Below are 26,270 nucleotides of genomic sequence, written 5' to 3' on the forward strand. Positions count from 1 at the left end.
TGCAGAATTCTGCACGGATTTCCGCGGTCTCCATTAATGCTATATTAATGGAGACCTCCCACGGTGTAAATCCGCGGCAAATGGAACATGCCGCGATTTATTCCCACTGTGGAAATCCGCAGTTGAATTCCGCATGTGAGTGTTGGCAGGCAGAAAGCTATTAGGTTCAATAGAACCTAATAGCTGCAGAATTCACTTGCGGATTTCCGGCACGGGAAACGCAGTAGAAATCCGTTCATGTGCATTCACCCTAAGCCTAAATATACTGTATTTGTTTTCTTTTTACATATGTTTTACTAGATAGTGCTGTGTGTATAGGAAATTACCCCAGTATCAGAAAGGCTTCCAAGGTTATGTTTGTCTTATTTGAACTGAATGCTGCAAAATGTGGGCAATTAGTTTGAAAAGATCAAGTGTTTCGGAAATATATATCATTTTGATGAACAAGTGCAATTGCGCTGTAGGTAATGTTTCAGAGATCCGCATTAACACATAGTTTGTAATTTACTATGCAAATGTATTTACAACTTTGTGAAACCAGAATCTTCACAGTATAAAACAGGAATGTTGTAAAGAGTAATAATACGATACTTTATATCATACTGTTCACAGAATATTCACCTTGTAGCCAAATGGCTAAACACTCTAGGAAAACTATTAGAGAAGTACAGCGATGGAAGTCACTCTGATTACCGTGTGTTTATGAGTGCTGAACCTGCCCCGACACTCAGGGAACACATCATCCCACAAGGAATCCTGGAAAATGCTATCAAAATTACCAATGAACCTCCAACTGGGATGCTGGCAAATCTGCACGCCGCGCTGGACAACTTTGATCAGGTCAGTGAAACCTCACATAACGTAGATGGTTTCAGCATATATAAAGGTACGTAAAGTATAAGTATGAATGTCAAAAAGTGAGGTAATGGTGAGACACTGTGAACAAGAGACCGACCTCTATCAGATACAGATGGGAGATTTGTCAAAAGGCAGTGACTATGAAACAAAAACTTTATATACGGGAGCAGATTGACTATTGAAAAGCTGTCAGTTTTCTGGCACAAATTGCATCGGAAAACTGTTTTACATGTTTTGCACCACATTTGGTTTTTTATGCACTTTCAGACACTTTTCATACCAGCTCTAACAAAAGAGTATGACTTTATGAAAAGTGACAAGGCCAAAATACAATATCGAGTGCCAAAAATTGCACCAAATTTGTACCAAAACTTTTGCTCCATTTTGGTGCAAACTAAGCCAACTAACAGGTGGTATAAAGTTAGACTAGACAATCTAAAAATACGCCAGATTTCATTTCCAGCATGAGCCACTGTGATAAATCTGGTACATTTTAAGTCTAAGTTTACACTAACTATTGGAAAGTATTAGTAAATCTGACCCATTATCTTTGCCGAGAGATTCTGACATAAAATAGAAGGTTGTTCCATTAAAACAAAATGTAAACTTTTTTGGGAAAAAAGTCTTACCTCTATCTGCTGCCCTACCCATGCTCTCCACTCTAGATTCCTCTACAATTTGAACCTCTCATTCCCATCTCCAAGGTATTTCCGGAGCTGCACCACTTCTCTGGAACCATCTACCCCAGACAATTAGGTTAATTCCCAACACCCACAGCTTTAAGTGTGCCCTAAAAGCACATCTTTTTAGGGAGGCCTAACATATTCCTTATCTAAACTCTTCTCACCTACCCCGCCTCTATTTTGAAAACCTGCCCCCCTTCTTCCCATTGCACCTTGACACTACATTGCACCTCTTATTTGTTTATACACAAACATGATTGCTGATCAAATCACACAACTTTATGCATGTCCATATGTATAGTATCCTATGAGCATACTTCCCTATAGTCTGAGCAGGGCCCTCACCCCTATTGTTCAAGATATGCATTGGTTGATTACTGAATGTTACGGCCTATTTTCTTGTATGTTTTCCCCAATTTGTGAATCGCTGTGGAACATGTTGGCACTATATAAAGATTACTATTATTATTACAATTAGTATGGATGACTGTTGCTGACAATTGATTTTCACTTCGTAAGGAGGCAAAAGCAGCCAGGATTATTGATTACTCTACATGAAGGTATAATATGACCACTTAGAAGTATTACAAAGCCACTAACTATACAATAGTTAAAATGTATTATAATACAGGGGGAAAAATTGACATGTCATTGGCGGGTCAGTAATGAAATGTACCCTACTTGCTCTCTTGCAGAACATTCTTGACCAGTGCACCCGTGAACAAGAGTTTAAGAGCATTTTCTTTTCATTGTGCTATTTTCATGCTTGTGTTGCTGAGCGGCGTAAATTTGGCCCCCAGGGGTGGAATAGAAAGTATCCGTTTAACATTGGAGACCTCACAATATCAGTGAATGTTCTATACAACTATCTGGAAGCGAACTCACAGGTATGGTGCCTCGGAGAGATGAAATCTATTGTGTAGCTCTTTTATGCTGCAGCATAAAGCTGCTTTAAAATGTTTTATGCACGTGAAATATATATAATGTATACTTCTATAGAAATGCTGTAGAGCTAGAGCAGGTAGATAGACAGATATATATTTAATAGATAAATAGCTATATATATATATATATATATATATATATATATATATATATATATATATATATGTGTGTGTGTGTGTGTGTGTGTGTGTGTGAAGAGATATGTAGATGGATGGATGGCTAAGATACAGTGAGACATCTATGAGGCCACCCAAAATTGTAAATAAAAAGTGGTCTTCTGTGGGGGTGGTCTTCTTAAAGAAGATAGCCAGTATGCATAATATGTGGCAGAACTAGATATCTGTCATAGTAAACTTGGTGGGGATAAGGGGATGGTCTTCTCAAAGAGGAGATAGATAGATAGACAGAGAAATACATAGATGGATAGGAAATGGATAAATGGATAGATAGATAGATAGATAGATAGATAGATAGATAGATAGATAGATAGATAGATAGATAGATAGATAGATAGGAGATAGATAGATAGATATGAGATAGATAGATATGGGATAGATAGATAGATAGATGTGAGATAGATAGATAGATATGAGATAGATAGATAGATATGAGATAGATAGATAGATATGAGATAGATAGATAGATAATGAGATAGATAGATAGATATGAGATAGATAGATAGATATGAGATAGATAGATAGATATGAGATAGATAGATAGATATGAGATAGATAGATAGATAGATAGATAGATAGATAGATAGATAGATAGATGGATATGAGATAGATATGAGATAGATAGATATGAGATAGATAGATAGATAGATATGAGATAGATAGATAGATATGAGATAGAAAGATAGATAGATATGAGATAGATAGATAGATAGATGGATATGAGATAGATCGATATGATTGATAGATAGATAGATAGATAGATATGAGATAGATAGATAGATATGAGATAGATAGATAGATATGAGATAGATAGATAGATATGAGATAGATAGATAGATAGATAGATATGAGATAGATAGATAGATATGAGATAGATAGATATGAGATAGAAAGATAGATAGATATGAGATAGATAGATAGATAGATAGATAGATAGATAGATAGATAGATAGATGGATATGAGATAGATATGAGATAGATAGATAGATAGATAGATAGATATGAGATAGATAGATAGATATGAGATAGATAGATAGATATGAGATAGATAGATAGATATGAGATAGATGGATATGAGATAGAAAGATATGAGATAGAAAGATAGATAGATAGATATGAGATCTAGATGATGCTGAGACTCTGGGCTCTGTGGGGACCATATCATCACTTCAAGGAGTCCTTGTTCTTCTTTATATTTGGGGTTAGTTGTCCTGCTGCGGAATACAATTGGAGTCAATCAGACGCCTTCTATTTTTGGAAGCATCCTTACTTTGCTGCATTTTTGCACATCTGCCTAAAACTTTTTTTTATAGTACTGTGTATATATAGATAAATAGTTAGCTAATCCAATATTATTCATTTATTTCTTATACAAATCCCTCTTTCCTTAGGCGCAATGCACACGGGCGTATTTACACTGCCCATAGACATGCTATGCAAAGCCCTTTTCTATGCCCACGAGTGGAAATCAACTGTGATTGTCCGCTCGCTGGGGGAAAATCGCAGCATGCTCTATTTTAGTACAGGCTTCACACTAGAATGTGTGTGATCAACTTTATAGGCAGTGACAATACAGTAGTGCTGGCACCCCATGCACTTGCAGCACTAATTGATAACAGTCTGTATTTGGCTTAGCACTCTAAGTATTTGTATCATCCTATTGCTCCAGAAATATAGCCTCCAATTCAAGTTGCTCCAAATTAGTGAGGTTCACCACAGCATTGTTAGACACGAGTGTGTCCAAATGTGTTACTTGAGCAATGGGCTGATGTTAATGCATATGTCCATGTCACATCCATATACTTTGCATATGTACATTTCTTAGGTCTGTATGCGATCCATGTGTCATTTTGTTTTTTTATAAAAAAAAAAACCCAAAAACATGGAGGCCATTTTTTTCTAGAATTACCGTATATACTCAAATATAAGCCGAGTTTTTCAGCACATTTTTTTGTGCTGAAAAAGCCCCTCTCTGCTTATACTCGAGTCAGGGAAGGGTTGAAAAAACCCCCTCCATACTCGCCTCCCAGCTTGCATCTGTGTTCCCGGCAGCGGTGCGGCAAGCTGCTTCAATTCTCCCCGCTGTTTTCCCCCGCTGTCCTTTCTTCTCAGCTCTGTCAACCTCCGCTGTCAGGCTGTGATTGGCTATGAATGGTCGAGCGCAGGCTGTCAGGCAAGCTGTTTTAGAATTCTTCCTGCTTTCATCTCCCTGGCTCGTCTTTCAAATCCCCCGCCGTCAGCGCTGTGTAGGTAAACGCTGTGATTGGATCAAGTGACGGCTGTGATTGGCTGTCGCTCGATCCAATCACAGTGCTGACAGAGATGACAGAGCCGAGCAGAGAGGACGGCGGGGGATGACAGTGGGGAGAATTCAAGCAGCTTGCCGCACAGACACAGACAGTGGCTGAGAGGTGAGTATGGAGGTTATTTTTTTTCCTAGTATATACTGGAGTATAGCTCGGCTTATACTCGAGTCAATAAGTTTTCCCAGTTTTTTGTGGTAACACTTATTGACTCAGCTTATACCCGGATCAGCTAATACTCAGTAATTATTAACAATCATTGAAAAATGGTGCAAACATGTGTCTTACATGGGCTTTTTTGCCAACCAACCGATTTGAATGGGTGAAGTTGAATCTGAATATTTCATGTTGCAATTTTATCTGCAGTCTGTGTAAAAATACAGATGTCTCTATTGCCCCTTTGACAGTAATGGGTCATTCTGCTGTCTTGCATGTCCTTCTCTGCACTGTGCGTATGCGGCGTGCCAGACGGTACATCCGCAGCACAGAGAAGAAGACATCGCACAGGTACACGGGGGTCACCGCCGGGGTGCGGGGTCTGACTCCGCTGTGAGATCTTGCAATCGCAATCCGACCCGGCTGTGGGCATTTGGCTTGAAACAGATTTCTTTCTTTAGATATCAGATGCAGCAGAGTTGTTAAGTGTCATTCAGCGCTGCTATATCTATGAAGTTAATATCATACATATAATATACATTCAACCAAAATAGAGTAATAATACAAATCTACAGGTTTGCTGAATTTAGGGTTTCAACTGTTCCTAGCTGATAAATACCTGTGCTGAGAATCCCTAATATGATTCTATGATCTTCTGACCACCACCTATCAGCCTGATGTTCCCAATGCTGTAGTGATAGTGGAGGAGCAGACCTTTAATATCGATATCTACATTGAAAATGTAAAGACTTTTAATATATGTAGGGTTTTCCTATCAGGTTCCGTGGGAAGATCTCCGATACCTGTTTGGGGAGATTATGTACGGCGGTCACATCACTGATGACTGGGACAGACGACTGTGTCGAACGTACTTAGAAGAGTACATGCAGCCCAATCAGGTAACTGCGAGTCCTATTAAAATACAGAGTCAGAGCTCCCTCTTCTGGGATCTGAATCCCTCAGGTTCATGTTTTCCTTTTATGAAATGAGCGCGGTTATAGTCACATTCTTCGTGCTGTATTTACATGCAGCGTGTTGTATCATCTATGGAAGGGAGTGCTGAATCTTTATAATCAGGGTCAATATATAGTGTGTTGTAAATCTGCAGTGGATATCAGAGATTACTGCCGGAGGCAGAGCCTATCAATGTGATGTGTATATAATATGTGATGCGTATATAATATGTGACTCGTATATAATATGTGAGGCATATATAATATATGACGAGTATATAATGTGTGATGAGCATATAATGTGTGATGAGCATATAATGTGTGACGAGCATATAATGTGTGATGAGCATATAACATGTGGGGCATATATATGTGACGAGTATATAATATGTGAGGCATATATAATGTGTGATGAGTATACAATGTGTGATTCGTATATAATGTGTGATTCGTATATAATATGTGATTCGTATATAATATGTTATGAGTGTATATTACATAGGCTGCCGCATAGTTTTCCCGCAGAATTGCACAGTGTGTTGCGCAGTTACACAGGTATTGAGTGCTCATTTTACTTGCCTCCCATAGAGGCTTCTATAGAGCATGCTGCGTTTTTTTTTTTCATGTGCACGCAAAAATGAAAAATAGGAATGAATCTATTGAAATCAATGGGTGCTGTTCTCTGTGTATTGCATGCGCAAATACATGCACTAACACTCTTGCGGGAGTCTGCTCTAAGGCTCCTTTTAGACGAGCCGATTTTCATTTGAACGAGCGAGTAAATCAGAGCAAACGAACAACTGATGATGTCAGACAGGCAGATACCTCGCTCAGGCTCCCACATCCGCTGTATAAGTGAATGAGCGCTGTTGAAACCGAACGATAAGTGAACAAACCAACGATGATTTTTATGCCTGCAGAAAATGAATGACGAACAAAAAGCAAACGATTCTCGTTTGCCGTTCAGTCATTGGCTTGTGTTTAGACCGAACGATTATCGTTCACTTGTTTCCGAAAGTACATTAAGGTCTCATGCACACGGGCGATGCATTTTTACACAAGCCGCATCGCAACCGAAAATCGCATCATTGAAGAATAGCTGCAATCGATTCCAAAAAATGATGAGCGTTATCTCGTAATTCACACGGGCGTATCACATCCAGCGTTTTTCGGCAAAAGATTGGTCAAGACCTATATTTTGACGCAGCGTAAAAAATCGGCAACCAAAAACGGTCGTCAATTTGACGCTTTGTTTCCGCGATTTTTTTTCACGCACCCAAAAATCGCCATGCGAACAAATACATTGGAATCCAATGCTTCATATAGTTGCGATTTTCGCCCAGTGTTTTATCATGGCTAAATAGCCCCGTAAAAATGCTCGTGTGAAGGAACGCTAAAACACCTCTTTTATAAGACCATTTTCAGCCATCATATGTCAAATGTGGCTTTACTGTACCTCTAACAAGCAGTGCTGCTAAATGTCCATTATATAACCAGTGTAATACGAGAATCCAATATGGATGATAGCCATAAAATCTTCAACACTCTATTCTAAGCCTGTATTTATAGGGCGAGTGCGATATAGGACAGGGAAAATCTGAAGTACATTGCATCCCTGTAGGGCTCTTTCCCACGAGCGTATATTGTCTAGCCACTGTTACAGACAGCCAATATATGCTGTGATTTGATGCATTGGATTCCAATGCATCAGATCACATGGCAGTATTCCTGAGACGTAAAAGCGCCCGGCCAGCCAATATAGCGCCAGGCATTTTTAAGCCGAGCCCAAAAGATAGTCCTGGAGCTATCTTTTGGTCCGGAATACGTCGGCCGCTGCATGGGCTCCTATGGGAGCCCATGGCAGCGGCCAGAGGTGGGAGGAAGTTAAGCAGCGTGGCTGCTAAACTCCCTCCCTCTGCTCTTCTTCCCCCTCACAGGCTCGCCTCTGCTCTCCTCCCTGCTTGTTCTTTGCAATGGGAGGGGGTAGGATGGGGGTGGGGCTAAACTCCCACCCCTTTTCCATAGCCATCAATAGGAGCAGGTGGGGTGTGCTGGCACATAACCCCCCCCCCCCCATCCAGCCCCTTCCAATTGCAAAGAACGAGCGGGGAGGAGAGCAGAGGTGAGCCTGCAAGGAGGAGGGAAGGGAAAGGGGATACGGCATGGTAACCTCGACGTATATGCGCTGGGGCCCATGCCATGGGAACAGGCACACAAACGTTAGATTTGTGGGCCCGTTCCCGAACTTCTACACCCCAGATAATAGCGTATATCGTCCGGCCGTGAAAACGCTGGCCGATATACACTCATGGGAAAAAAGCCTTAACCTGCAATTTGCAGTCTTCTGTGAAGCATTTTTGGATTAAAACATGCAATTCACATCACTGTATGCGCATTTTTCACACACATGAAAAAAATTGCATGTTTTTCGAGAAGTTGAAATAAAACAACCACATCGCACTCAGGCTTGTTATGTGAATAAATCATATTCCAGAAGATTTCACTGATCTGCTCCAGATTGGTTATAATGAGAAGCTTCATGCATGAATATATGATATACAGTATAGTATACATACTATGAATAATAGTATTTGAACTGACTGTTATCCGTCAGCCCTCAATACTCTTTTGATTTATTCAAAGGAAGTACAATACAAATATAATTGACCATGACGCACCAATTACATGCCACGCCCCCCAACATCATAACAACTCACGATTGGCCTAGTATGTAATGATGCTAATGATTAACATATGTTTACCTTCCAGGTGTATGTCGCTACGTAAACATGTAATTCTTATATACCCAAGTAGCATAGACTTTATTAATATTCCAATCTGAGAGAAGGAATGCAGTCAGAGATAAGAAGTCCCCCCTTTGATAGCTAGTGCTGGAAAGATGCTTAGGGGTTAGCTTCAACATTGTACTTGTACATACCAGGGTATAATATTGAGCTCATTAACCATTAGAGATGAGCGAACGTGCTCAGCCACGCCCCTTTTTCGCCCGAATACCGCGATTTCCGAGTACTTCCGTACTCGGGCAAAAAAATTCGGGGGGCGCCGTGGCGGCACGGGGGGTAGCAGTGGGGAGTGGGGGGGGAGGGAGAGAGAGAGGGCTCCCCCCTGTTCCCCGCTGCTACCCCCCGCACCGCCACGCCTCTCCCCGCCCCCCGGCGCCCCCCGAATCTTTTCACCCGAGTACTGAAGTACTCGAAAATGGCGGTACTCGGGTGCGTAAGTACTCGAAACGAGTACGTTCGCTCATCTCTATTAACCATTTAACTGCTAGCTATTTCCTATGAAGGTGGATATATATATATATATATATATATATATATATGTTTGCCTAGGCTAATATAAGAAACACATTTATATTATTATTACTACAACAGGCCTCATACAGACAAATGTTTTCTTGCAACTCTTAGCTGCGAGAAAACCTGAAAATCGCTACCATGTAAGGCTGCATTCACACAAACGTATATCGGCTCGGTTTTCACGCCAAGCCGATATACGTCGTCCAAGAAGTTCCAAGAATTAGCCCCACCCCCGTCCTCCCTCTCCCCATTGCAAATAGTGCAGAGGGGCGGAGAGGAGGCAGAGAGGGGGCGGGAGCTCAGTTCCTGCTCCTGGCTCTTCCATCCTCCCCCCTCTGCAGATGAGGGCGACGTATATCGGCTCGGCGTAAAAACCGAGCCGATATACGTTCATGTGAATGCAGCCTAAAACATTGGATTCCAATGCTTTCATTCAGATAGGTAATTTTTTTTTGCAGTGTCAAAATCGCCACTGAAATTCGCAAATCGCCAGTGATTTACAGCTGCAATTTTTTCTCGCAGGGAGCGGGCAGGGGAGCTTACCTGCACCAGAGCTCGTGAAAGAAGACAACTGGCTCTATTTAGCTATTTAAGTTAAATAGAGCCACTCTGCCAAGCGCTGCTGCAGCGTCCATTCATGTGATTGGATGAAAAAATGCAAATTCCTTTGGGAATTGGATATACGCAATACAGCATTTTGCGTAAAAACACAACGCTCGTGTGAAAGAGGCCTCACATGCAAATCAAATGGGCATGTGGGTGCAATGCAATTTTTTCACGCTCCCATAGGAAATCATGGGGAATTCTCGCAGCAGAATTGAACAAAACATGCTGTGGTTTTGCGATCTCGCACTTTTGTCATGATATGCAGATATGCATGGACTCGTTGAAATCAATGGATTTTTCCTATGCGAATTTCATCAATATCGCAATCGGCAGAAAATCGCACAGGAATATCTCCTGTGAGCCATGTGCGAGACGCATGAAAAGAACCCATTATTTTCAACAGGTTAATTTACATGAGCAATTTTTCACTTGCATCAATAGTGTGAAAATCATAGCATGTCCTATTTTTGGGCAGTTCCGCTGCAAGAATTGCCCATTATTTATTATGGAGGCATGAAAAAATCATATTGCACTTGCATGTCCACCATGTCCATGTGCTTTGCATATGAGTACGATGTGATTTCTTTTCATTTGAAGTATTTTAAGCCCATGCGATATTTGTGGGGGTTTTTTCATGCTTATGAACAGCACATGTGCAGCAATGTGAATCGCTCATTATTAACATGGAAATGCATAGTAGAAGCCTGAAAAATCACAGTTTGAGGCCTTATTCTCACAAGCAATGCGTTTTTCAGCCGGCTGCACCATATCAGAGAAGCGCATTGACGGGAAAAAGCCACAACCAGCTCGCAGCAAAATCTCATGTGTTCTTGCCCATTCGATTGTGTTCATATGCCACAGCCTGGAATTCGATCGGCCAGGGAGAAATCCTTTAGCGCAGCTAAACTCCCTCCCCCTCACTCCCACTCCCTTTGCCTGCTGATTGCGGGAATAGAAGCTCCCGTAGAAGCCTATGGGTGCTGCCAGTTGTGCTAAACTCTCTCCCCCTCCCTTTACCAGAAGCTCCCATAGGCTTCTAAAGGGAGCTGCCAGCTGATTGCGGCCAGAAGATAGGGCAAAAGCTATCTTTTCCTGCCGCATGTAAAAGCAGTCCCCGGAAACGGCAGCATATGCGTCATCTTTTCCGGGCTGACCGATTTTACATGGCTAAACATCACCCATCTGAACGAATGCATTGAAATCCATTAGTCATGATTTACGGCTAACGTTTTATCACGGCAAAATAGCCACGATAAAATGCTTGTGTGAATAAGGCCTGAATGCGTACAATAACAGCTTTGGATTTTCCCGCGATGCAACAGCGCTACAAATCGCATGTATGTGAAGCCCATGCTTTCCAATGGGTTCCTTCACATGACATGAGCGATGTTTTGTAGGCTGCTACATTGGAAGGGAAAAAAAATTGCGGCGTGCTGAATATTGCCGCGATTAGCGGTGTTTTGTAGCCCATGATTCCCTAAGGAGCCTTCCTTTGTGCTGCATCATACTGCACGAAAACGTGGTTTTCGCGCAGTATGATGCAACTTTTACAGTCGGGAGTCCTACAGTTTGAGCCCTAAAATAAGGCCTATCTGCATGTAAAAGCAAAAAAAAAAACATCCCCTATCAGGCGCTGTCCACTCAGACGCACTTCTTCTCCGCAGCTCCAGCTCACTTGCTTGTAGTTTTCACCCAACGCTTCCTGGTCAGAAGTTTAAAAAACCGCCTCCAGGAAACGCTGGCTCTGATTGGTTCTTGAATGCAACGGCTCAACCAATCACTGCAGCACTCAATGGTCATGGCCACATAACAGGCTAAAATGGAACCACTGATTTCAATTGATTTCAGTGGTTTCGTTTTCACTATCGGACATGCCCTATCTTTCCTGCATGTAGTATTAACTTCTTTTTTCAAACTCCTGTGCTATGATACCGAGTTTGAACGCCTGACGAAAAACCTCATTTATTCGCAACTACACTCCGTGCCAGCATTACAAATCAGCTGTTTACCCTGAGTCCACATTCTGAAAGGGGTTATGCATGTTGGCACAACCCAATGAAGTTCCTCTAGCTCGCCATGGCAGTGCGGCTGGGTTGTAGTTGCTACCTTTACAACCTCTAGTACTATGACACTGGGCATAAAATAAGTTATAAAATATGCAAATCAGCATTGTGTGAACAAGATATCAGATTTTAATTGAAAAATTGCTGCATGTCCTATTTTTGGGCAAGTCACAGCTATTCTCCCTGATTTTTCACGGCTGGCTGCGGCATCTTGCAATGAGCTGACGTCACAGCCCCAAAATCCCTCGGCCGGTAGAACTGCTGTATTCACTTTATATGCCTCAATAGAGGCATTTGTTTAACTCCATCCCCTCCCTATTTTAGGAGTCAAAATATGTTTTTATTAGAGACATTGTACATAGAATATAAGTCGACAAACCGTAAAGTCAAACTGAAATAGCTGTTGTATAGGAAACTATTGACAAAACTAAGAAATCAATTGAGATAATTGACTATACCCTAAACAGCAAGATTTATACCGTCTCTGCAACCTATTTTATTGAAGCTTAGCTTTCTTTATCTATACTCGTCAAGCAGCTTAAAATGACAAGAACAACAGCTTTACTTTGTTGAACCGTAAAAAATATTTGTAAGGCAACTTTATCTTATAAGGGAAGGATCACCCAAGGGCAATCCCTAACTGGGGGCAAGAATGGAAAGATGACAAAGGGGGAGAAAGAAGAAAAGCTCGCATGATTGTTTTTAACATTTATATCTTTTTTTTAATTAGTATATTTACGCTAAAATACAGTATGAGAACGGGTTCCTCATTTTGTTTCGAATGTTTTGATATATGCGCATACCGCGACGGTTTTGGTTGGCATCGGCTTTTGGGTTACTTTCTATGTATATATTTTTATTTTATTCTGTAATTTTGTTTTACCTACTTATGTAATTATTTTTTGTTACTATCTATGTCCCCCATGACGTCATATAAGACCTCTGGATTTGACATTTTTCCACTGTAGCTGGGGCATCCATAGGAGCTCCAGTTACAGGGAAAACACCCCCTGTAGTGACAGTAGTCACTGGCAGAGCTGATCAGGGTCTGCTAGGACCCTGCAGCTCTGCTGTAACAGGGAATCCTGGCGGTCACGTGACTGCCGGCTCGTTTAGTGGAAGAAACACTTCCACGTTCACTCTTTAGTACATAGCACTCATTGAGCACTACTTACTAGTGAAAGGAAAAAGCAAAAGGGGTTAAAAACCACTTCTCCCTCCTCCGGGTTATCAGCTGTGTCCAACAGCTGACAACCCGTCCTGCTTCTGCTTGATTGCAGAAGCTTTAATTCCACGCCATATTTTTTACTAGCGGCTGGGATTAAAGCCCAGGACCAAGCGCTGTAAATTTACTGTGCTTGGTCCTTAATGGGTTAAACATCTTGCGACATGAATGCATTTTTCATATCACATGGAATATACATACAATAATTACCCATTTTTGCCTGTTTTACCCCAGCTGTGTCACTCTCGTAAAAAACGTTTTAACCTGAATGGTCATAATGCATGCGCAGAAGCTGTATCTAAAGCTACAGTGTGTCACTGCTACAACCATTGGTTGGCTGCAGCGGTAACGTTGTTGACACCATTGAGATCACCGCTTTCGCCAGTGATTGGCTACAAGGGAGGTCATATGATGTGTCAACACGATATCACTGAATGAGCAGACACTTTTAGAGTACCAATGAAACAGCAGGGAATAACTTTTTGTTATTTTATACTATTATAATCAGTTTGAAAAAAATGGGTTTTGACAACCCTTTTAAGATTATCTACACAGATCAGTCGTGCCTACATATTGATATAGCGCTAGTACAACACTATTGGACTTTTCATAGCAAATGCATTTCTTTTTAATTCTCCCTAACATTTACCAAATGTCCTACTGTTTCCTTATTACAAAGAAGAAAAAACATACAAATGAGAAACGAAAAATTGTTTATTGTGACCGGTAAGATGTTGGAAAGCTGAGCGGTGTAAATAACCTCCGTATTGCAGTTAAGATATTGAAGACCTGCATGTAAAGCAATTAAACTAAATAACAATCACATTGCTGGAACAATCAAAGCTCCATGTGGCATGTTTTATCGTGCGGCAAACATATCCATGATAGGGCAGAAAAACGATGTTGTGTTAACCTTCCTCATTATCGCTACTTCCTGCTTCATATTTTGTCCGCCACATCTCAGAGGGATAACCACACTGTATACATGCAGTCATTATGGCAGGAGATTTGCATTGGAGTAACCATTGTGGAGATACAGTACTTTACACAACAATGTTACATTTCTTGCAAGGATATTGTATTGGGATATAATCTTTAAAAAAAACAATGCTAAATGAAGGCAATACACTGTGTGTTCTATTAGAGCATATGGACACCATAGAGGGGGTCCACTGCTTCGGACCACCCTCTATGAGCTTGAAACTCAATGTCAAATGTTGCATACAAGGTTGGATGACTTTTTTGCAGAAATTACAGATAGCTTGTGCTGCTCAAGCAGGGCAGACATTTAGAGAATAGACTTTTTGGAAGGGCGACATCATAAGACAATGCCCCGTTGAATGTGAGAAAAGGTGCGGATTATAATACTAATGCATATTCATGGACATCGTATGGTCTTTTTGCAACATTGATTATCTTGTGACAATGGAACCCATCAGGGGGTGAGCATATTTTAGCAGCAAGTGAAGTCAGTCAGTTGATGAGTTGAGAGCTGGAAAAAGCGGCAAGTGGAGGGAAGCAAGCAACTATTACAAAGGCCAAATTGTGATGGCCAAATGTCTGGGAGAGAGTATCTCCAAAATGGCGTTTTTTGTGGAGTGTTCCTGGCAAGTACTAGTTAGTACCTACTTAAAGGAAGGGCAACTAGTGAATCTGAACAGATGAACTCCAGCACCAAAATATAGAAAATCAATCTTGTATTGAAGACACATTAAAACCACAACAGGCACATGGATAGAAAAACAGTCACTTATACATTTCAACCCTCAAGGGGCCTTACTGATAACATACTTGTAGCAAACGTGCAAAATACATATAGTTAGACAAGGATATGACGTTATCATGAATCCAAAAGACTCCTCCGAGAAAAATGGAAATTCACCTTACCAGGTACACCCATATCTAGGCTCAACTCCTCATGGACAATCAATAAAGATTCAACAGATCAGTTGTACAGTTAGGGCCAGCAAGAAATCTACTAATTCTAGGAGTCTATGAAAACAGTTGCAATAACTTTTAGGCTAGATACGTGTGCGCCATGAACTTCAAGGAAATGGCAAGTGGCGCCTGATAACACACATTTATTAGTTACCATTAGATGTGGAAAGCGAAGAAATGTGCTCTGCTTCGCGGACTTTTAAGCCCAATGTGCATGGGCAAATTTTTAATTTTGGAGTCCGCGCGGAAGAGCTGCAATTTAAGCCACCCATAGGGAGACATGGGCATCCGCGACTTAATTAAAAGCATGCGGATTTGCTTTGTGGACCTTCTGGTCTGGAAAACAAATCGCAGGATGCTCCATTTTGCTGTGGTTCCCGCACAGGCGGCTTCCATTAAAGTCAATGGAAACCGTCCGATCCACGGCCCATCCGCAATTGAATTGTGGATGGGCACTGGATTCCACAGGAAAGCATGAGATTTTAAAAGAAAAACAACTCTACTGCGCATGTGTGGCAGCACGGCGGCACGGCAGCCGGCGCTTCAGCACGCATCCGTAGTGAAGACCCAGACAGGTAAGCAGTGTCCTCGGCCGTGGGTAGGGTCGGATTGTGCTGCATGTTCCCACATGGGGAATCCGACCTGCCCGTGGACATGAGGCCTTAATGTACGTGATGTGTGGCCCGCAGATTGTACATCTATTTTACCTGCAAAAATAACACCTTTTACAACTACGGTAAGCCCAGGAGAAGAAACAAACATACTGGAAGAGACTTTATTACCAATAGTATGGGCTCTCCTTGCAACAAATCTAATACCGCTATCCAAAATATGAGCCAATGAGTCATCCTGATGTAAAGTTGTAAGATTTTCTTACGTATTACATTTAAAATAGCAGAAAAATATACACTATAAGGAGCAGAAAATATGATAGATCGATGCATATTCACTCCACGGTCAGGATCTCATAAGTAACTGGTAGAATATAACAACATATTGCCTGAACTGCACTTCCTAAATAATTTTAGATGGATCTGATTAGTAACAAAATTACCTGAAAGTCAAACATCTAAACAAGAGGTGGCATGATATTAAGGAAAAAACTCCAATTATTCTCATTATTATTGATATACTGAGCAAAACTAGTATCTGATTCTGAAGTGGACTCAGATTGGCTGCAAGGAGATCCCGCCCTACTGGCAATAAAGTTTCTTCCGCCATGTTTATTTCTTCTCCTTAGCTTAGTTGCAAAGTGTATCATTGTTGCCGGCATAAAAGATGCAGTCTATGTGCAAAAACTATACAAACCATCGATTTTCAGTTCTATAACAGTACTTGGTTCTATATACAGTCATTACTACACTTCCGATTGATGGTGAGCTGTGATGTTCTGGGCAATGTTCTACTGGGAAACTTTAGGCTCTGGCATTCATGTGGATGTTATTTTGACATGTAGCACTTACCTAAACCACAGACCAAGTACATCCCTTCATGGCAGTAGTATTTCATAATTGCACTGGCCATTTTTAGAATAATAATGCGCCCTGGCATACTGTGAAAATAGTTCAGGAATGGTTTGAGGGACACGACAAAGAGCTCAAAATGTTAACTTGGCTTCAAAATCGGCATATCTCAATCCGATTGATTATCTGTAGGACATTGTGAAAAAAACAAGACCGATCCATGGGGCCCCCACTTCACAACTTAATAAAACTTAAAGGACCTGCTGCCAAAGTCTGGGTATCAGACACCACTGGATATCTTCAGAGGTCTTGTGGAGTTCATAAGTCAACAGATCAGAGCTGTTTTGGTGGCACAAGTGGGACCTTTATAGTATTAGACAGGTGGTTTTAATGTTATAGCCAATCGGTGTATAAATGATACATAAATAAAATATACAGCTTTATTTAGCAATGGTTACAAGATGTAATATCTTATTATATAGTGTAAAAGGTTTTGCATAGACTTGAGGTCTACCAGAGCATCTTCTTGTATTTTTAGGAAGCCAAATCTTATATAATTCATACAGTGTAGTCTCATGCGTTTTCCCTTTTGGTTCACTACATCCACACTTGCATCTTTCCAAAACAGAATTATTTTAAGGATCAGGGAAAAAAAGTGTAAGCAATCAGACACCCCCTCCCCTGCCAATTCCAAGCCATCCTGCCGGAGACTGAAGATGATCCTACAGAACTATTTTCTCCTTTGATGAGATTTACAGCACTGCATACACTGTAGCCTTATGTTCCATGATATGTTTCCATCCTCATATTTTAAGCCTTAAAATACTTGACCCTTAATATTATTCATGCTGTAAGTTAGTCAAACTTACTGCACAGAGCATTAGAACCAGCATGCACCAAGCCAGACGTTCTCTTGATCTCTTGTAACAATGACTGAAAAGAATTGCAGGGACAAGAGAATTAAGGACAGAAATCCCGCTGGTCAAAGCACAGGAAACTTGGATCTGTAGCCACCCTGCTAAGAAGGATTATTTCTGTTTTCTGTCATATTCAATGGAACTCTGTTATAGCACAAATCTGAGGGTCCCCAGTGGTCTGAAGTTGGAGAGAAAAAAAACAAACATGGAAAATAAAAACTATATAGACACGATGGCCGCCCATGATGTCTGCCAACACAGTCCGGACACTTTTCTTGAAATAATGTCACTGATGGTAATTTTCTCCGAGTCTCTATCAATATCCCTGGGAGATTTAGTGTAAAGTATTTTTTTGTTATGATGATTACATCCAATGTTCTCTTTTTCTCCAGTTTGATAGGAAACTCGCCTTAGCGCCTGGATTTGTGATACCCTCTAACCTTGACTATCAAGGCTACCATAGATACATTGATGAGATGTTGCCACCTGAGAACCCCGTCCATTATGGCCTCCACCCTAACGCAGAAATTGAATTCTTAACTGTGACTTCAGACAATCTTTTCCGTACATTGTTAGAATTACAGTCACGAGATTCTATAACCGGGGAAGGAGCACCTCAGACTGAGGAAGAAAAGGTTAGTATAATTATTCTGAGCATGTATTGGAGAAGATCAAGACTTCGTGTGTGATCTGAACATATCATAATCATCTTATGTTCCCAATTATTACATGGGCCGGAAATGCTACATATGATATATACAGTTATGTAAACATGGGTCATTGTATAATGAATGAATGAAGCACATTGATGCACACAATTAGGAAAATGTTATAAATTAACTTTTATGAACCAGTGGTAGGAATCGACATAACAAAGAAAAGCAGAGATTACTTGTGTAGTTCTGCGTTACACAAAAAACAGACATTTACAGGAGAACATTTTTAAAACCAATAAGGGTCCCTGAAAATTACCAGTATACAATATTTGGCATTGAAGCCGGAAGTAGGTCAAGGCACTGTCAATAGGGCTGGAAATTGAGTAAAGCAAGGAGGCATATTATGAGTGCACATGAATTTACATTCAGCCGAGGATTCCTTGAGGGCTGGAGCAGGGTAAGTAATAAGGATTGCCAATGGATTGAAAAGAGGGTTATGCCGGGGGTGTAGTTGGTGTAATGACCAGATGTCATAGGGAGCCTACAGATCATAAGGTGGGCAAACTGCAGCAAGTTTCGAATTGAGAGCTCTCACTTAAAGAAGGGCAGGGGGCATTTAAAATTTGCTATGGGATTTTAACTCTTAAGTATATCCATCTATATGTAATGGATATTCAGATTCATGCAGACTAGCTTAATATTAATGCCTAGGTATTCATGGCCATTGGTTCAGTTGAAAACATGTCTGCCTTCCGTTCATGAAAATGAAAAGCTTTGGCTTGTTTGCTGGATGATTTTTTTTTTTAGATTGACTGAATGCATATTGTTTTACCACAAGATATCTGCCCTTACCTTCAGCCTTTAGTCTTTCTTCCTTTTAAACAATTATTTGATAAAAAAGTTGAGCCAGTTTTCTGGAATATAGGGCAATCCAGATGATGGTGAGGATGGAAATTTTATTTACATTTTTACAGTCCCGTCTATTAGAAGTAGAATAGAGCATACAGTACTGTGCTAAAGTTTTAGGCAGGCCATTCATTGAATTCGAAGAATGGACAGGTGCTGCCGGTGATTGGCTGAGTGCTGTGACCAATCACAGGCAGCACTCAGCTGTCATTCAATGAATGGCTGAGAGCTGCCTGTGATTGGCTGAGCGCTCAAACAATCAGATACAGCCCTTTCAGCAGGCGGGGATTTTAAATCCCCGCCTGCTTAAAGAGTTTCAGAGCAGTGCAGGGAAAAGACAGGCTAGACGCGCCTGAGCAGCTGAGGAGAGGTGAGTTTAATTTTAATTTTTTTTTATTTTTAACACATTTTAGGGGTGATTTTCAGGAAAGGGGTTATATTTAAAGCCCTTCCCCGAAAATCCCTTCAGGGCTTGCCAGCAGCCCATTGCTTTCAATGGGACTGCTGAAGTGCCGTTCCCATTGAAAGTATCGGGAGAACATCGCGATCGTCTGCCACAGCTGTCACAGCTGTGGCAGGGGATTCTTCACTCCCCGCAGGGATGAAGAAATCCTCTGCCACAGCTGTCACAACTATGACGGGGGATTCTTTACTACCTGCAGGAGGAATAAATCCGCTGCCACAGCTGTCACAGCTGTGGCAGGAGATTCTTTACTCCCAGCGGGGAGTCCTCTTGGCACTGATCACTGTGATGGTCATAGTGTTCAGTGACAAGGGGACTTCCCGCTGGGGAATATTGACGCGCACCATGGACCTATGGTGCATGCATGTCCTATGTTTTGCAGGTACCAATGTTTCTAATAGGAGCATGTTTTTGTGCGCACAACTGTACACACATAAACACGATCGTGTGAATGCACCCTTTGCCTTCAAAACAGCGTTCTTCTAGAGACACCTGACCACAGTTCTTGAAGGAACTTGGCGGGAAAGTTGTTTCAAAAATCGTGAAAAACTTACCACAGATCTTCTGTGGATTTAGGCTTGCTCAAATCCTTCTGTCTCTTCATGTAATCCCAGACAGACTGGATGTTCAGATCAGTTCTTTTTGGGGCCATATCATTATTTCCAGGACTCCTTGTTCTTTGTGCTGTAGATAGCTCTTAATGGCATTGGCTGTATGTTTGAGGTCATTGTTCTGCTACAGAATAAATTTGGAACCAATCAAATGCCTTCTATTTTTGAAAAAAATCTTACTTTGCAGCATTTTTTGCACACCTGCCTAAAACTTTTGCACTGTACTGTATAAAGATAAAGCTATTCAGATTACACTTAGAGTGCCACTATGTTAAATGGTAGTGGATTAGCGAACAGTTGGAAAAACCCGAGTACCAGCAATAAGTATAAGCTGCTCCCACAAAAAAAAACATCTTACAGTGAAAAATACTTTACACGGTTAAAACTTGTTTTCCATCAAAGTTGGCGATGGAACAGAATGGGTATCCTAATTTATAGAAGGTATTTAATTAGCTAAGAACAACCATCAATGGTCTGGAAGTAAGGAGAAAGATTAAAAAAATTTATGGTGGCCATAAATATTAGATAAAAGTACAGCAGGTTGAAGGTTAAACAACTAGTAAATAAACAATTGTCTGGTGATCCATCAATTCAACGCAGTGATACACATTTTAGTTTATATTGGCCATTACTTGGAAGAAAGCCTATATTCTCACACATACTATAAACATCTCAAGTGGGCTACAAGAACTGAATTATAAGATCCTGACGAGATGGTATAAAACACCGGAGAGATGGCCAGAGTTTATCCCCATTACTTGGATATCTGTTGGAGGTGTCAGTCAGAGAGAGGCACTTTTATTCATATATGGTGGTCGTGCTCGCTGGTTTGCCCCCTCTGGCGGGAGGTTAGGGCCCTTTACTCCTGGGTTGGCAAGAAGAACATTCAGGTTACACAAGAGATAGCGTTGTTGTCGATGCTCCCTGGGTCCTTGGCGCAGGCCAAGAAATCACTGCTGGGATTTTTTATTTTGGCAGTGCGTCAAGTGATCCCTAGAAAATGGAAAACTGCCTCCCCACCTTCTAGGTTGATGTGGCTGGAGGCACTTGGCCATATTAGATATATGGAGGAACTATGAGCTAGGGACGAATCGAGGTATAATAGACACCCAGCGACTTGGAGTGCTTGGACTTTACTTCGGGACACGGCGAAGATTTCTACGTGGGTTCTGAATGGATCCATCCCTTCCCCGCAAACTCATCTTGCTTTATCATAGGTCGCTCATGACTCAGTCGATTGGGATTCAGGTGACAGTCAGGCCAGATACCCTTTCCCTTCCCCTTCTCACTCTCCTCTTTATCTAATCTATACTGCTCCTTTAACTTTATCTCCTCTTCTCTCACATACTTGATTCTATTAGAGACGCACTTAATTTACCTTCTTTCATATTTTGATTTCTGTTAAACGGCCTTTAAAGCATCGTAATGCTCGTGAAAATGTTCAAGTTCAAGAGCCGGATTTAAAGGGGTTGTCCCGCGGCAGCAAGTGGGTCTATACACTTCTGTATGGCCATATTAATGCACTTTGTAATATACATTGTGCATTAATTATGAGCCATACAGAAGTTATAAAAAGTTTTATACTTACCTGCTCCGTTGCTAGCGTCCTCGTCTCCATGGTGCCGACTAATTTTCGCCCTCCGATGGCCAAATTAGCCGCGCTTGCGCAGTCCAGGTCTTCTCCTGTTCTCTATGGGGCTCCGTGTAGCTCCGTGTAGCTCCGCCCCGTCACGTGCCGATTCCAGCCAATCAGGAGGCTGGAATCGGCAGTGGACCGCACAGAAGAGCTGCGGTCCACGGAGGCAGAGGATCCCGGCGGCCATCTTCACAGGTAAGTATAGAAGTCACCGGAGCGCGGGGATTAAGGTAAGCGCTCCGGTGAGCTTTCTGTACGTCCCTGCATCGGGGTTGTCTCGCGCCGAACGGGGGGGGGGGTTGAAAAAAAAAAAAACCCGTTTCGGCGCGGGACAACCCCTTTAAGTATGTCAAATTCAGCTTTATTGTTTACAATATAAGAATACTATAATGTTGTAACTTGGCCACAATTGGTGGCCTGTGGTGATATTTGTTCCGTATGTACAAATAAAATACATTTTGAACCATATTGGCCATTACAATCATTCAAACTGGCCATACATATTCAGCGATATCGTGCAAAGGACGAGCAATCTTTATCAGGACATGTCACAGATTGCGGCTACAGATGGCCATATAGGCTGCTCTCACACAGGCGGCTGTTAAAACGGCATTTTTAAACACGGTCAACAGCGTTTTTAACGCACCCCATCATTACAACATTAAAAGGCACTTAAATGTATTAAAATAGAGCAGACAGCATTAGAAATGCTGCATTTGAACGTACATCTGAGAAGCCCCATTAAAATCAATAGAGGCATCTTACAGCGTGTAGCGTTGCATTTGCAATGCCACGCTAAGCGCTGTAAAAAACGGTGCATGTGAAAGTGGCCTTACTCTTCCTGGCAGCCGTGGCTTGCATTCTACTCCTCGCAGCAGTTGTCCAGTTCTGGCATCTGCTCACACTATAACAGCTGCCCAAAGGGCACGTTCATGCTCTAAGCCTTCTTCTTAAAGGGCTGGTTTGCACCTAACATCACACTCTCCTGCCAATCCCTGGTCATCTTCAGCTGTATCTGGCATCCTCTTCATGTTGCAGGTGCCTGAGTATTGTGGTCTATTTGATCTACTCTTACAAGTTGTGATTCTCCAATTTGTAACATTTGACTTATCCTGAGTACATTCCTGGCTCTGCTCCTCGGCTTGTTGTGCTGACCACACTTCTGTCCACTGTCTGCCCTCACCTTTGGCCTGGATCACTGTGCTGAACCTGCTGTCCATGACTTGAACTCCGGCTTGTTCTTGATTCTGAAGTTTGTTGCCTTTCTCGTCCTGGACTATCTAACTATGTTCCTGTTCATAACCTCAGCTACCTCAGTCCTGGGACCAATTCATGATTAATGGACCGGGGACCTTGCAGTGAAGCCCACATCTCGACTGGTGGAGTTAAACCTTTGCAATCCAATTTTGGATTCAGGGTTTCCTAGGGGGTTTTCTCTTTCTGCCATTATGCAATGGCGCCACCTGCTGGCTAGAGTCAGTACTGTGGTATTGGACATGCTGGAGAGGCCCCCGACAACAGAGCGACCAGTAATATACAGTAAGGAGATCCTGCTGGACGTCTTCCGACATCGGAAACTGTACAGTCTTCATTCAGAATGTCTTTACACGTCAGACAGTGGATTGGAAAGGGTTAAAGGATGTAAACTGGGGTACTTAAGGTGTCACCTCAGGATTTGGCCCAAAGTCGAACCAGTCTGTGGTTTGGTGAATCCACATCCATTATGTCTGGCAGAACATTTTTTAAATGAAGATCATTCAAGGCAAATGATTTTTTGTTCCACTGTTTGGAGAAGATTCCAAACACGACCAACTTCTTTCTAGATAATACTAGTCTATCTTTAGTCAGTTAAAACAATTATCCATTGTTAGATTTCAGCTGTTGAATGATAGTTTTGGTTGAAATCGTCCATTTTTGTCAACTTTGGTCTCTTGAGTTTAGTACCTTCTGTAAAATTGACCGCTTGCCCAATTTACATCAAAGGGTGCACAGTACGTTCTTCAGCGTAGAAACAGGACGAGCCTTAGATCTGGGGAATTATTAGATTTAGAAGAATAGAGTTTGGTGCAGCCCAGCAGGTGGGTCTTAATATTGTCTCTCTTGAAACGCACCTGATCTTGCAAGTGAGGAGATCATAGAACATATTAAAAAGATTTTCTGAAACATTTTTTATATACATTTATTTTTTTAAACTTTATTAAACAAACATTTTTGACATGAGCAAATTATGAGAATAGGGTGTCTTTATAATATCCCAGAATGCAACACTGGCTATAAAATACAGCAAATAATATTAACCATCAGATTAATTTAGTGAAATGAAGAAAAAATCCAAATGGTACTTTTTTGCATGTATTCATAGTACGTTATATTTTGTAATTGTTGCATTTGCTCATTAAAGTCACTTGAAAACATAGAACCCTTGTGATGGTATTGGCTTTTAGGTAAAATCCCAAAGGATAAATACAAATCTCAGACCTTTCGCGTAGTGAAGACAACTCATTAAAAGTGGAGAGTTTAATGAAGAGCATCATTGTGATCTAAGGATGATCCCAGGCAGGAGCCTCAGTTGTAGAAGAACTCATTAAAGTGTTTAGAAGACGTGTTATTTATTTTTCCCATTTGCTATGCTAATTTCCTAGGTAATTTTACTGATTGACCACACTGGGATTGATATTAAATACTATATATCAATAGGCATTCTATAACATACTCCCCATAAGTATATTATTGGACTACCAGCTATAGAAATATAGTTCATGTACATCCGAATAGTCCCATTTCCAGTGTAGCTCAGATAACATGGTGTACACAAGGGAATTCATATGCTTGTAGAATAAACTAATAGACTTATTACTTCCCCACAATTCCCTAGTGCATCAACCTTTTCTGTTCCCCCAGATGACCTGCACACTAATAACACTCTCATTAGAAGTGTGGCTATACACATATATATTCCTGAAACTAGAGATACATAAGTAGTAGCAAGCGCAAAGGTGTTTGGATTTGTGAACCACCCCATTTTGATTTTGCTATAGAACACTTTCAAATCTATATCTGTCTGTCTATCTATCTATCGTTGTATCCACAGACAGGTGTTATGGCCAAAGAGATTTGTTGCCATTACCTTTAAAACCATCCTTTCTCACTAAAAACAAAATGTGGTTCTTCCACTCCATCGGGTCACATAATTCTATGACTTACGTTTTACTCTTGTTTTACTCTTGTTTCTGAGGCACCATCTGGGGGTCACCATCAACTTATACTTTCTGAAACCTACAAATAGTGTTGTGAACTAAATCAGTAAAACCCTGTTTTGGATCAAACTTTGCAAAACGTCCGGTTCAGTACAAACCCAAATCGAACTTTTAGCAAAGTTCTACGCAAAATAAATTTCTACTGGTTTGGTTCACATAACAGTAGTTCTAAAAACTGTTGTATAACACTATCAAGGAGCCATAAAAGCCCTGTATAACACCCTTAGAGTGTTGTACAGGACCTTTATGGCTCTTAGAAAATGTTATACACCAGTTTTAGGGATTTTGGTAAACTTCCAGTTCGGTCCGAACTAATTCGGACTGAACCGAACTGTTTGCAAAAGTTTGGCAAACCGACCAAATCAAACTTCCCTCATCCCTCAAAGTTCCCTCATCACTACCTACAAAGTTGCTTCCTTCGTGATGTGCTGCATGAATGTTGCCCTTTCAGACAACTAACTTTAAGTTGGTGCAACTCAGCAGAATAACGCTAGAGGGAGCACATCTGTTATACAGAAAATAAGGAAGAAGGTTTCAACATGGCTGCTGATGGAGAAATTTAAGATGTAGCAGTATGAATAAGGACTGAGGATCATTGGAAAAAATTACATTTCTTTTATTAAACTATGAGTCTAGAATTTATAGGGTAAAAATCGAAAAATAAAAAAATGCATGTAGCTACATTTCAGGTAAAAAAAAAATCTAAAATTGCCTCCATTATATGTAACATTTTGACCTCATAGGTCTGTGTCAAGCATGAGAACCAAAAGTGATATAGAACATACATCACCAGTCAAGAGTTTTAGAAAAGCTCAATTGTTTGAGTTATTTTTGACATTAATACTGTCCAGCAAATAACGTGAAATGATTAGAAAATTCAAAAGTAAGCTAAAATCATAAAAATATTATGACATTTTAACTGCAACACTAGTCCGAATTTATGATTTTAACCACGGGGCTTTTTTCAGGGAACACATCAAGGACAACTGCTCTGCAGCAGAGAAAAGAAATTATGGTTTGAAACTGGATGCAAACTATTCCTATTAGTGTCTCAATTTTTGTAGATTACTTTCAAACCCTCTGATTCTATATAACCAGTGTTGGAACAGACTGCATTACAATACCCGCAAGGGCA

General features: G+C 41.0%; 1 protein-coding gene across 1 annotated transcript in view; it reads left to right on the plus strand.

The window, feature by feature from the left end:
* LOC136577884 (dynein axonemal heavy chain 11-like) overlaps positions 1–26,270 on the plus strand; it is a 390,521-nt gene that overhangs the window by 319,030 nt on the left and 45,221 nt on the right. The window contains exons 67-70 of the mRNA XM_066577803.1: positions 613–840; positions 2,237–2,428; positions 5,901–6,020; positions 17,999–18,241. Of these exons, the coding sequence (XP_066433900.1) occupies positions 613–840; positions 2,237–2,428; positions 5,901–6,020; positions 17,999–18,241 (783 nt within the window). The remainder of the gene's footprint in view (positions 1–612; positions 841–2,236; positions 2,429–5,900; positions 6,021–17,998; positions 18,242–26,270) is intronic.

The sequence above is a fragment of the Eleutherodactylus coqui genome, chromosome 8 (assembly GCF_035609145.1).
Source record: "Eleutherodactylus coqui strain aEleCoq1 chromosome 8, aEleCoq1.hap1, whole genome shotgun sequence".
NCBI lineage: Eukaryota > Metazoa > Chordata > Amphibia > Anura > Eleutherodactylidae > Eleutherodactylus > Eleutherodactylus coqui.